The sequence below is a fragment of the Oncorhynchus mykiss genome, chromosome 27 (assembly GCF_057628025.1).
Source record: "Oncorhynchus mykiss isolate SJ-2025 chromosome 27, ASM5762802v1, whole genome shotgun sequence".
Classification (NCBI taxonomy): Eukaryota; Metazoa; Chordata; class Actinopteri; order Salmoniformes; family Salmonidae; genus Oncorhynchus; species Oncorhynchus mykiss.
In genome coordinates, this window is record NC_143048.1 from 5,580,363 (window position 1) to 5,593,833 (window position 13,471).

General features: G+C 45.3%; 1 protein-coding gene across 1 annotated transcript in view; it reads right to left on the minus strand.

The window, feature by feature from the left end:
• The window catches only part of LOC110507371 (uncharacterized), a 90,375-nt gene that overhangs the window by 52,817 nt on the left and 24,087 nt on the right, over positions 1–13,471 (minus strand). Inside the window, exons 20-40 of the mRNA XM_090223446.1 lie at positions 13,255–13,456; positions 12,891–13,031; positions 12,532–12,717; positions 12,174–12,245; positions 11,903–12,029; positions 11,245–11,378; positions 10,613–10,810; positions 8,483–8,632; positions 7,938–8,117; positions 7,267–7,383; positions 6,741–6,890; positions 6,163–6,315; positions 5,552–5,767; positions 4,797–4,901; positions 4,359–4,503; positions 3,825–4,036; positions 2,521–2,739; positions 2,030–2,133; positions 1,770–1,923; positions 1,411–1,510; positions 594–760 (exon numbers count right to left, since the gene is read on the minus strand). Coding sequence (XP_090079572.1) covers positions 594–760; positions 1,411–1,510; positions 1,770–1,923; positions 2,030–2,133; positions 2,521–2,739; positions 3,825–4,036; positions 4,359–4,503; positions 4,797–4,901; positions 5,552–5,767; positions 6,163–6,315; positions 6,741–6,890; positions 7,267–7,383; positions 7,938–8,117; positions 8,483–8,632; positions 10,613–10,810; positions 11,245–11,378; positions 11,903–12,029; positions 12,174–12,245; positions 12,532–12,717; positions 12,891–13,031; positions 13,255–13,456 — 3,232 coding nt within the window. The remainder of the gene's footprint in view (positions 1–593; positions 761–1,410; positions 1,511–1,769; positions 1,924–2,029; positions 2,134–2,520; positions 2,740–3,824; positions 4,037–4,358; positions 4,504–4,796; positions 4,902–5,551; positions 5,768–6,162; positions 6,316–6,740; positions 6,891–7,266; positions 7,384–7,937; positions 8,118–8,482; positions 8,633–10,612; positions 10,811–11,244; positions 11,379–11,902; positions 12,030–12,173; positions 12,246–12,531; positions 12,718–12,890; positions 13,032–13,254; positions 13,457–13,471) is intronic.

Consider the following 13,471-nt stretch of genomic DNA (forward strand, 5'->3'; position numbering starts at 1 on the left):
GAGGTAGGACCAATCAGACCAGGGCCTGTTTTCATCTGATCTTGGATCAGGTTCTCCCATTCCATGTAAGCTTATTCATTATAATCTAGGCAAACTGATCCTAGACCAGCACTCAATCAGACCAGGATCACTAGATAGATCACCTTTTAAAATAGCTATAAAATGCGGCAATGGGTGAATGTGGCATCCGCTTGCACCTCAAACATGTTAAATGTTAAGAAATGTTTCAATAAAAGGCCTGTGTAGTTCTATCAGTTACTATATGTATACCTGTACAGTTGAAGTACCGTTGGGTTAACTTATACAGTCCAGCAAAAATAACCTACGTTTCAAAATGGAGGTCACTGCACTGCCAGGGGCCTATTTAAGAAAGTATTTCATTATAATGGTTATTGTACAATGTTGTTAGATGATGGATAATGAACTTGACGCTTGGCTTCATCCTGGGTGATAGGGTGATGTTAATGATGTGCATTACCGCAGCACAGGCATCTTGAAAAGTAACTTTTTGACATCTTGAACTGTTTGATCTATTAAAATAATTAGAAATAAGATGAAATAGACAATAACAACCAGATAGATATGTGTACAACCTGGGGGGCATGGCAGGCAGTCCTGTGGACTGCCCATCCTAGTGTGTGGGTTGCTGGTCCCAGCAGGGCATGGGTACTGGTACTGAGAGGAGGTGCCATTTGGGCAGTAATGACCCGCAGGGCACTCATTGGTTTCATGGAGGGAGCTGTTGCCAGGACAGTAATAACTGGAGAAAAGGAAATAAATACTGTATGTAAGAAGCTGGGATCTGATTGATCATAATACACACCAAAGGGAAAACTCGCACAAACGCACTCGACACACACACACACACACACTCTCTCTCTCTCTCTCTCTCTCTCTCTCTCCGGGAATCAAAAATGTGGGCAATACAATTTGTCAGATTTCATTATGTACCCCATAAAAGCAGATCTTAGAAAGAGGAACAGGCTCGGAGCTGTAGATGTTACATATCACATAATAGATCTCTAACCTTTATTTAACTAGGCAAGTCAAACAAATTCTTATTTACAATGACGGCTACTTGTAAATCCCCCCCCAAGCCAAACCCTCCCCTAACTTGGACGACACTGGGCCAATTGAGCACCGCCCTATGGAACTCCGTATCACAGCCGCTTGGGATACAGCCCGGGATCGAAACTGGGTCTGTCGTGACACTTCTAGCACTGCCTTAGACCGCTGCGCCACTCGGGAGTCAAAGATAAAACAACATGATTCAATAATATTATCTTCACAGCTTTAATCCCATGGAGCCTATGGGCATGTGTGTGCACACTGAGTGTATGCCTTTGTTAGAGCAGTATTAGAGAGAAGTTGCTCTGAGGGAGCAGTGTGTGTGTGTGTGTGTAACCGTACCCCTGGGGACAGGGGCTGCAGCTGGATCGACCCTCCTCTAAACTGACGGCTCCCTGGGGACACTCTCGCGGAGCTGACGAACCCTTAGCGCAAAAATAACCTGCGTGTGAGAAATAGGAAACAATGAGTGGAGAGAGAAAAACCGAGAGAGATGTAGAGAAAGACACAGAGATAGAGAGAGACAGAGACAATAGGGGCGACAGAGACAGCACTTTGGGGAGAAAGAAGATTGAGGAAAACGGAGAGAGAGAGAGAGAGAGAGAGAGAAAGAGAGAAAAGAGAAGAGAGATAGAGACAGTATTCTGGGGAGTCCTTTATATTTGCGAACCCAGGGGAGGAGGTGTGGATTGGTGAGTTACCTCGTGGACACGGCCCTCCTCGGCTGTCTCTGATAGGGCTGTTGGGGAAAACTGCTCCACGGCGACAATAAAAACCTTCCCAGCATTCCCCTGTAGGCGCTGTTAGCCCAGACGCGTCACAGTAATAACCTGGGGAGCAGGGCCGGCAGCCGTTCTATGGGAGAAGGTAGAGCATAGCAACAACAGCTCAGGCTGCAGTCACTGTGCTGTGGTCTTGGGAGGAAATGTCAGGAATATTGAGCCTTGAAAAACTAATATACCTGGGAGACTAGTTTGGTCAGGTTGCTGAACGTGCCAATGGGGCAAGGTTGAGGATCGATGGTGCTTCTAGGGCAGTAGTGACCTGCAGGGCATGGTCCTCCACCTGAAGCAAAGACAGTACAGTGTCTCATCAAACAGATCCAATGTGCATGTGAGTTGTAATAGAAGGAGCCACAGTCCCACTTTAAACGAGCTGTAACTTTAAAATCTTTATGTACCCTTCATAGACCATTTATAAGGCCTTAGATGCTTTAGAAACCATTCACAAGCTAATGTCATTATAATGGATGACAAAAGGGTTATGCCACATTTGGCATATCACCAAATGTGAAGACCTTTGCTCATAAAATATGTACGAAGCATATATATAGTTCTCATGAAGACATTATGAACATTCTATGAATTCTTTATAAGTTGTAGTTAATTTAAAGTGCGACCAGAACCATTATTAGATCGAGACTGTCCAACATGAATGGTGCATGTGCATCACCTGCAGAGTGAGAGGAAGGCTGTGGAGAGGTGTTTCCGTAGGAGCAGTAATACCCCTCCAGGCACTGTCCTGTGACTGAGGTGCCATTCCTAAGTGGACAGTAATGGCCACCGTCACACTGCCTGCACTGGCTGATGGATGTCAAGCCCAGCTCAGGGCTGTATGTGCCCTCCGGACAAGCTCTCAAGTCATATCCCGTTCCCACGGGACAGTAAAAACCTAGAGGGCAAAGAAAAAAAGAAGATTGGACTTTTCTTGGTGCAAGAGTACGAACCAAATGTGCCACTCAATCAAAAGTTCCACTTTTTCGAAATGTGGGGTGCTGTGGTTATACAGTATAGATAGTTGCCGATTTTCCTATCCTTATCAATGTAGTCTCGTAATGAGCAGTGGTGGAAAAAGTACCCAATTGTCATCCTTGAGTAAAAGTAAAGATGCCTTAAATGACCTAAGTGAAAGATATCAAGTAAAATACTACTAGAGTTAAAGTCTAAAAGTATTTGGTGTTAAATATACTTAAGTATCAAAAGTAAACGTAAACGTATAAATCATTTCAAATTCCTTATAATAAAAGCTGCAATATGTAACTTTTTGGCCAAGCTGACCAAATTCACATAGAAATGTGTGTTATAGAGCTGTCATTCCCATCAAAAGCAAGTCTAAGAAGAGGTAGGGCTGTTCTATGCTTCCCGTTCTTAAGTTACATTTTTGCTTCTTTTACATTCGGATTTGTACACCAGCTTCAAAAAGGTGAAAATACAATAGTTTTGGTCATGGAAAATATATTTCACAGCGGTTTAGATGGTGATCACAATGATTCTCTACATTATACTTGCTTGTTTTGTAACATAAACTAAAATTAGGCGAACTATTTTAGCAACCAGGAAATGGCAGAGCAATATCTGCACAGTGAATCTTTAAGCAAACCAGATTACACAATGTTCTTGTTTTTGCAAATTACAGATAGCCAGGGGCACACTCCAACACTCAGCCTCTGATCTTGAGTCCGCAAGATCAGAGGCTGTAGGGATGACCAGGGATGTTCTCTTGATCAGTGCGTGAAATGGACAGTTTTCATGTCCTGCTAAGCAGTTCAAAATGAGTACTTTTGGGTGTCAGGGAAAGTGTATGGAGTAAAAAAGTGAATGAAAGTACAGATACCCTAAAAGGGTTGCTTAAGTAATGAAGGACACCGTATTGTTGTTTGAGAGACCTAGAATAGCTGGTGTCGAGGGTTTTTATCAATGATATCTTACATTCGTTTTTCAACTTATGTTTGAAAATATAATAATTGCTTTACTGACCTGCAGGACACAGTTGCAGGGTGCCTGTCACACAGTACCAGCCAGGGGTACAGGGCTCACATTGAGTTGCATGTGTTACAATCATATACGTCCCTGGATCACAGGACAAAGGCTGAGTGGTTCCTACGGGACAATAGTGACCCTCTAGACAGGGTCCGCCTGTAGGGCCATCAGCGGGAGTGGGTGTCACTGCTCTCTCAAGACAATAATATCTGCACAGAAAAGGAAGAACACATGTTAACTGAACTACTGAATAAAACAAACAAATACTGTATCTTTTGTCAGATTATCTACCCTTTTTCCCTGAGTGTGCCCGTGTTTACTCCCCATGGAACGACGGCGTAAGAAATACGACTCCCCTTCGTACATCAATCAAACGCTTGGTGTAGTTATATAGTATAAAGTAGAACTATGTTTTAGGTGAACTCTCCTTTTGAATCCACGAGGGGGAGTAAGAAAACTCCCACTTCAGGGGAAAGGGGTAGGGAGTTGGAACTCAGCCTGTGTATGAGTGAGACAGTGTTTGGTGTATACCCTCCAATGCAAGACCCAGTGGGAGCAGTGAGGCTGATAGAGTCACAGTAGAGTCCTCCAGGGCAGGGTCGGCACTCTTCCTGGTTCGCCAGGCCAGTACTGTTAGACCAGGTACCCAAAGGACAGGGCACCGGGGCAGGGGTACCTGCAGAGCAGATCCAGAGAAATCTCAATGCCTACAATGTCTTGGCAACTGGTGTGTTGTAAAATCCCATCATAAACTGTATACACAAATCTATTGATGGATCTAGCAGTATACACTACGCAGCGAGATTACTGGTCCGAAACCTCCAGTCAGTTTATAACAGTACTGTAATGATCAAACTGGTCAGATGCAGTATTAATACTGAGTGATATTATACATCATCTCTAGGCTACTCAAAGTAAAAAAAGCAAGTATTTGAGAGCTACGCAGTAGGAGTAGGAACAGAGAGCTACCTGAGGGGCAGTATTGTCCAGCAGGACACGGAAAGCCTGAGAGGCCGTCCACAGGACTGGGGGAGTACGCCCCCTCCCTGCACCAGAAGCCAGCGTTGCAGTAACCTACATACAAATCATCAATGTTTGCTTCTTCCTGCTGTTCAGTACCTGTCACACTGCATTGCATTACCAAGCATAGGAGCCAAGCTCTGGTTATGTCACGATGAGTTAACTCAACTTCCAATATATATATATATATATACTGTATATATAGCTCCCATAAAATAATATATACTGTATATATAGCTCCCATAAAATAATATATACTGTATATATAGCTCCCATAAAATAATATATACTGTATATATAGCTCCCATAAAATAATATATATACGTATATGTTTTATTATATTTTTAGCATACAATATAGCTCAGTATTTTTATTAGTTATTTTATATAGTATTTTTTGCTAATCATTATCGAGGGTGACAATAATTATGGACCTGACTGTATAGTTGACGTGAAACTGGGTGAGGAAAAAGAGAAGTGTCACAAAAACAGGTGATACATCAATAACCTATATCCCGATTATCTCTCCTCCCTCCCAAAATGTGCACATGTCCACTTCCCTTTACTGATTATACCAGGAAATGACTGGTATAAGAAATGTAGTGAAACCTCCCACTAGCCCATGGCTCCACCAATCCAATGCTTTTAGATTTGTGGGAAGTAGTGAACGAGTGCACGCTTCAGGAGAAAGCAGATCTATCTCACCTGCAGGTTCAGCGAGACCCATGGCAGGACAGAACCGTCCTGGAGGACAGAGCATGCAGCCTGTCAAGCGGTCTATTCGCTCTCTGGGGTTGAATGAGCCTGGGGGGCAGGGGTTCTGGGTGGCCAAGGCGGTGCCTGGGGGGCAGTAATGTCCTTTAGGGCAGGGCCGAAGCACAGAGGCATTCGCCAGGCCCAACCTTAGGTCACAGTAATAACCTAGAAGGAAAAATACAGTGTGTTGTTTATGTATTTTAGTACACAACTTTGATCAATAATTAGCTTGCCAATATCTGTCCTGCGTCATTTCTGACCATGTGGCCTGACTGTGGGTCCTTGTAATTGGCTACAACTAGGGTCCAGAGTTGTATAGGTTATAACTAGGGTCCAGAGTTTTTCCTGGTCAGGTCACATAGTAAGGAAAAACTCTGGGCCCTAAGTATGTGGAATGATCAAGAACACAGCACAGTGTACTGTTAACAGAGAGAGAGAGAGAGAGCTCATACAATTACAGTACCCGAAGTATGTGGAATGATCCAGAACACAGAACAGTGTACTGTTAACAGAGAGAGAGAGAGAGAGAAAGAAAGAGCTCATACAATTACAGTACCTACCCGCTTCACAGATATGGCAGGTGGCCTGTTTCTCTCTGTCCTGTAAGGTTCCAGAGGGGCAGGGCTCAGGAACTGCACTTCCCTCGGGACAGTAGTGGGCTACAGGGCAAGCCAGAGCTGTGGCTACCCTCTGACCTGGAGGGCACCAGTAACCTGGAACACCGCGATAGAGACAGAGCTACAATACCGACAGTCTCTCGTTCCTCTGGTTACAGTGATCGCCTTTGCATTGTGACACTACCTCTTGGCTAGAGATACTGTAACCATCTCAATGAACTCACATGGATAAATAAGTAAGCAATAAGGCATGAGAATAAGCTGGTATAAAAGATCAATGAAATATAACGTAACAAGAGGAAGTAGAGTGAAAGCATTTCTAACATTGATGGGAGACCTGAAATTACGTCTAGCTAGGAGGACAGAGTTAACCCACAAGTACAGCTTATGGCCCAATTCCAAATTTACCCCTAGACCACATGCACTTGTGGCGATCCGAGAGGATTTGATTTGTAAGCAATATGACGAAACTTCCACCTGGCCTATCAGTGAGCAATCGGAGCGATTTACGATGAACTCACCCTCGCTACATAGCCCAGTAGCATCCCTCAGGCCTGCAGCAGCGCAGTAAAACCCTGCAGTGCAAGCCTGACACTGAGACACATTGGAGAGGCCTGAGGCTGGGGAGAAAGTACCAGCGGGACACAGCTCTGGCTCCCCAGAACCTTCATCTGAGAGGAAAAGACAACTTTACTCCACTGCTAGCAATGACGTATAATAGCTATCAGCGCGATTCACAGTTGTCATCAAGACGGAGACAGTGGGAGTGGACTGAGGCAATGAAAAAAATGATAATAGATTTGATTTGTAAAAGGACTTTTCCAGGTGTTCGAAGCCCTTTGCAGTGGTAGGGAGAGAGACAAAAGCTTTCCATTGCCATCGCGTAGCAGACATTTTGTGCCAGAAAGCTCACCACACATCAAGCTCACCACACTTCAGTAGTTGGAAAATGTGAAATGTGGGGTTACTACCTTAAAGTGTCCAGTAAGAACACAGATTTGTTTTTGACTAATTAAGAAGCAGGGTGAGTGCTGCTGTATCAAGTACCACAGAAAGTTCCAGGAGGGCAGATGTTGCCAGTCTCTCCGTCAGTGGGTTTGGCCTGAGTGGCTCCCTCTGTGCAGTAGAAGCCAGGGGAGCAGGGTCCCATGGGCAGGGCCAGACCTATTGGACAACATGATTAGAAATGAGGATATAATTAACTGTATGAGTGTGTATGCAATTGAAAGCTCTGCTTCCTCAGATTAAAATCATCAATATTTACTGAATAATCGAATACTGCGTTATTGTTTCAGCTCCAAATTGACTCCCCATGGTTTTCAGTCAATTGAAATGAAATTGACCCCAACCCTGCTACAGTACGGTATTTTAAATTTCTACGCCAGCGGTGTTAAACTATTTGTTATATTTCCTGCTGTCAAAATTAGCAAAAAAATGCTTGCTTGCTGACTCTCCAGCGTTCGTTTTGATGACTGTTACCAAGCTGTACAGAGTGAAGGGACTATAAATGTAGGTCCATTATCATTTCTACACAGTTTCAATTTGGTTTTAGTCATGTCAATGTCGACTGAGATCTTTTCTCTCAGAATAAAATGTACTCAAACCACCCGCAGGGGGTGTCAAACATACGGCCCGTGGGTGGTGTTCCACGCTAATGAGTAACAAGCTGAAAAAGGAGTCTTGATTGGGGTGACACAATAGGGTGTGACACACAGTACCAGATAGGTTGCAGAAGGCCCCGGGAGGGCAGGGCAGAGGCTCAGGGCTTCCTTGGGGGCAGTAGAAGCCCTCTTGACAGCGGCCCCCGGTGGAGGTGGCAGGACACAGACAGTTGGCGTTAGTGTAGTTGTCCAGGTCAAAGGGCTGGGAGTTCCAGGCAGCAGACACACAGAACCAACCTGGGAGAGATGGAGAAAGGGGCAGGAGAGAGAGAGAGAGAGAGAGAGAGAGAGAGAGAGAGAGAGAGAGAGAGAGAGAGAGAGAGAGCGAGAGAGAGAGAGAGAGAGAGAGAGAAAGGGGCAGGAGAGAGAGAGAGAGAGAGAGAGAGACAGAGAGAGAGAGAGAAAGCGCGAGAGAATGCTCCTTATGACCATACAACACACAGTATCCTGAATCGCTCATATGAAGGGCATAAGGCCAGCAGGTTTAGCCCTAGTTATATTTACAAACACAGCTGTGAGTTATTCCTGGTCAGATCACATGGTATGGGAGAACTCATGGCCCTAGAAAGAGTTTTTCAGATAATAGAGGCCTATCAACTGACCGGCTTTGCATTTCCCTGAGACAGCGGTCAGTCTCTCCTTCTCACAGTAGTGTCCAGGGGGACAGGGCAGACAGCTGTCCAGGCTCTGGGTCATGGGTTCGGGGTTGTAGTAGCCACGGGGACAGGGGAACTGGGTGGCATGCCGCGTGCCTGGAAAACACACAACATACTGTAGCACACAACACCACTGATAATGACCATCCTGTGTGGAATAGACAGACTGCAGTTATTTCATGAAATCCCCCAAATAAGCACCACAACCTTAATCCTGACATGATGCACACTAGCGATCAAAAGTTTGGGGCCACTTAGAAATGTCCTTGTTTTCCATGAAAACATACATGAAATGAGTTGCAAAATGAATAGGAAATATAGTCAAGACGTTGAAAAGGTTAGAAATAATGATTTTTAATTGAAATAAGAATTGTGCCCTTCAGACTTCGCTTTCGTCAAACAATCCTCCATTTGCAGCAATTACAGCCTTGCAGACCTTTGGCATTCTAGTTTACAATTTGTTGAGGTAATCTGAAGAGATTTCAGCCCCATGCTTCCTGAAGCACCTCCCACAAGTTGGATTGGCTTGATGGGCACTTCTTACATACTATACGGTCTAGCTGCTCCCACAACAGCTCAATAGGGTTGAGAGCCGATGACTGTGCTGGCCACTCCATTATAGACAGAATACCAGCTGACTGCTTCTTCTCCAAATAGATATTGCATAGTTTGGAGCTGTGCTTTGGGTCCATGTCCTGTTGTAGGAGGAAATTAGCTCCAATTAAGCGCCGTATCACAGGCGTTGCAAAATGGAGTGATAGCCTTCCTTCTTCAAGATCCCTTTTACCCTGTACAAATCTCCCACTTTACCACCACCAAAGCAGCCCCAGACCATCACATTACCACCACCATCCTTGACAGATGGCGTCAAGTACTCCTGCAGCATCTTTTAATTGTTTCTGCGTCTCACGAATGTTCTTCTTGGTGATCCGAACACCTCAAACTTGGATTTGTCTGTCCATAACACTTTTTCCAATCTTCCTCTTGTCCAGTGTCTGTGTTCTTTTGCCCATCTTAAATCTTTTATTTTGATTGCCCAGTCTGAGATATGGCCTAGAAGGCCAGCATCCCGGAGTCGCCTCTTCACTGTTGACGTTAAGACTGGTGTTTTGCGGGATCTTCAGTTTCTTGGCAATTTCTCGCATGGAATAGCCTTTTCATTTCTAAGAATAAGAATAGACTGACGAGTTTCAGAAGTTCTTTGTTTCTGCCCAATTTTATCAGTCACACCCGTTGCTGACAGGTGTATAAAATCAAGCACACAGCCATGCAATCTCCATAGACAATCATTGGCAGTAGAATGGCCTTAAGAGCTCAGTGACTTTCAACATGGCACCGTCATTGGACTCTGGAGCAGTGAAACACGTTCTCTGGAGTGATGAATCACGCTTCACCATCTATCAGTCCAACGGGCAAATCTGGGTTTGGCGGATGCCAGGAGAACGCTACCTGCCCCAATGCATAGTACCAACTGTAAAGTTTGGTGGAGGATGAATAACGGTCTGGGGTTGTTTTTAATGGTTCGGACTAGGCCCCTTAGTTCCAGTGAAGGGAAATCTTAACGCTACAGCATACAATGACATTCTAAACAATTCTGTGCTTCCAACTTTGCGGCAACAGTTTGGGGAAGGCCCTTTCCTGTTTCAGCATGACAATGCTCCCATGTACAAAGTGAGCCCACACAGAAATGGTTTGTCGAGATTGGTGTGGAAGAATACCTCAACCCCATCGAACACCTTTGGGATGAATTGGAACGCCGACTGCAATGTTCCAACATCTAGTGGAAAGCATTCCCAGAAGAGTGGACGCCATTATAGTAGTAAAGGGGGGACCAATTCCATATTAATGCCCATGATTTTGGAATGAGATGTTCGACGAGCAGGTGTCCACATACTTTTGGTCATGTAGTATAGCTTGTCAGTCCCTCATACAAAAAGAAAGTACTGTACTGTTACTGGGTTGGTAATCACTTCAAACAACATGGACTCACCCACTGATCAGATTGCTTAGGACCCAAACCTTTTCAACCAACCATGTGCTGGAAAACCTTAATAAGACAGGAGGATGGTTTCCTACCATCAGGACAGTAGAAGCCAGGGGGACAGGGGAACTGGGTGTAGTTACTGGTCCTCTCAGGGCAGTAGTAACCAGCGTGGCAGCGGGGGCACTGTGTCTGGCCTGTCAGGCTGGCATACGTGCCAGCTGGGCAGGGCACTGGGATGGCACTGCCAGGGGAGCAGTAATGGGCTGGGGGGCAGAGCCCTCCCCATCTTCCTCCTCCCTCCCTTCCTCCTCTTCCCTCAAACCCTGCACAGGCGATATCGATTAGAAACAGTGTTTAGAGCTTCTAATACTGATCAAATGAATGTGTAATTGCGATATATTCATTGGCTATCATCTAAAACCCTAACTGGTCTGACTAGGTCGTTGACTGTAGTCTCGCTTTGCCAAACTCTCGGGTCTAGCTACAGAGTCTGCGGGAAGAGACTAGAGTGAATTCTTAACACTACGATAATGAACGTGATAATGAGGGTCAGTAAGTAAGCCTTGGACAAGTCAGCCTTGTCTGAACCAGAATGGCCCACGGCCAGGAGTCTATCTCTTGATTCTGTAGCGTGAGGCAGCTTGATGCCTACGTACACCCCCTGGACAGGACACTAGTGTATCACATGGCCTGTGATAATGAATGTGCTCTGATTATAACGTACCCGTGGCCAAGCGGTCCCCCCCTGGGCAGTAGAATCCCTCCTGGCAGGCTCCAGATGGACGGGTTAGCCCCTCAGAGCCACAGAACTGTCCAGGAGGACACGGGCTGCAGCCTGAGACCTCTGTAACATGGAGACTAAACACAGACACATGGACTATTTACCGAGGAATTCTAAATCTCCTCTACTGAGCAACGCTTATCAACTGTAGACAGCTGGAGTTACTGTGTACGCTCCAAACGGACTCCATGTTACAGGGCTGGGGTCAAGTCCATTTAGTTTCAGTCAATTACACACACACACACACACACACACATACACACACGCAGACACAGACACAGACACACACAGACACAGACACACACGCACACGCAGACACACACACACGCAGACACACACACACAGACACGCAGACACACACGCACGCACGCACACACACACACACACACACACGCGCGAGCTGGATTAAACCCTAGGCACATACATCTATCTATTCATTAATATTCATTATACAAATGGTTTACGTAGCGTTCAAGCCCAACTAGGCATGTTGGAAATTAGCATAAACAATTAACATTACGGTACAACACATCTGGCAATTGTTTACTCAATATGCCAATATGTCCCTATCCAAATATCATAAATAAACAGTTCACTTTACCTGTTAGAATAGGTGCCCAGAGGGCAGGGTAGAGGTAGACTGGTGCCCTCTGGACAGTAACGACCCTTTGGACAGGCTCCACCCACTCCTGTACTGATGTTCCCATCTGGGTTCCTGAAGTTTAGACCTGGGGAGAAGTTATTTTATGAGTACTGAGTGAAACGTAGTACACCGTTAAATGTATTATTGAAACGCATTAAAACAATACACGGTATGCTGTCCTTAAAGAGGTACCTTGCACTGTAGCAGTGCTAGTGGTAGGGTACGTTACCTGCTAAACAGAAGTAACCAGCCTGACAAGGCCCAGTTGGTTCAGCCAACCCCCAATCCTCACAGTACATTCCTGTAGTGGAGAGAAACAAATAAAAAGGGAGAAGTGGCATATGACACGAGATTGGCCTTATGGTTGTGGAAGAAGTTTTGAAGTGTTTAAGATGCTAGTGTAGTGACTGTATTGTGTGACTGTATTGTGTGACTGCTAGTGTAGTGACTGTAGTGACTGTATTATAAATAGTTTGTGGGATAGTAGCCGTTAGTGGGATAGTGACAGCTGAAGGAGTAACTGCAGTAGAAATAGTGACAGTAGCTGAAGAAGGGTTTTCATTGAATTCAATAGACAATGCTCTCACCTGCTGGGCAAAGCAGGCACTGCTCCACTTGGCTCTGTCCTGGTTGTTGGCTGTATGTGCCTGGTGGACAGGGCACTACGTCCTCCACCGTGCCCCCCAGACAGTAGTAACCCTTGGGGCAGAGCTGAACACCTTTCCCCTCTAGGCAGTATCTCCCAGGAGGGCACTCAATACATTCTGTAGCACCTTCAAAAGGGAAAAAAATCCTAAAATACACAGGTCTTCTGTATTGATATCACAAGGGGGGAGGTTTGGTAGGGTGACAGATATTGTTCAGATTAAACCAGAAACAGAAAAAAGGGGTCAAGAGCATGTATACAGTATGGAAGGGATGGCATGAAAGGTGAAAAATACTATACCTGTAGTGTTTGAGTAGGAACCATCAGGGCAGTGTAAGGGGGATGTTGAGCCCTTAGGACAGTAAAATCCAATAGGACACGTGTCCCCTGTCGCTCCATCTATCGGCTTTGGGGATTTTGCTGCACCTGAACAGTAAAACCCTGTACATCACAGAGTGTTATAGGTCATGGAATACTGAGAGCTAAACACATTCTGTATTCTATAAACATACAAAATACAGTGCAGTTAAGACATTGGTTAAATGGACATTTCATCTATAAATAAACATCTGTCCGATATTTCCGACCTCTAAAGTACTCTGGTGACGTGATAAAATCTTGTCCCACGGCATTGCTTGAAAATGTCCATCATAAAAATATATACCTGCAGCACAAATCCCAGAGGGCTGAGTGAGGGCTGTGATGTTACAGTAGAGACCTGGAGGACAGGGCCAGCAGGAGGACAGGTCCCGGGCCCCCACTGCATTACTCCAGGTCCCAGCAGGACATGGGTGTTCATGGTGAAACCTGGTGCCTAGTGGGCAGACATAGCCCGCTGGACACACATCACCAGAGTCTACACCCACCTGGAGAGATCCGAT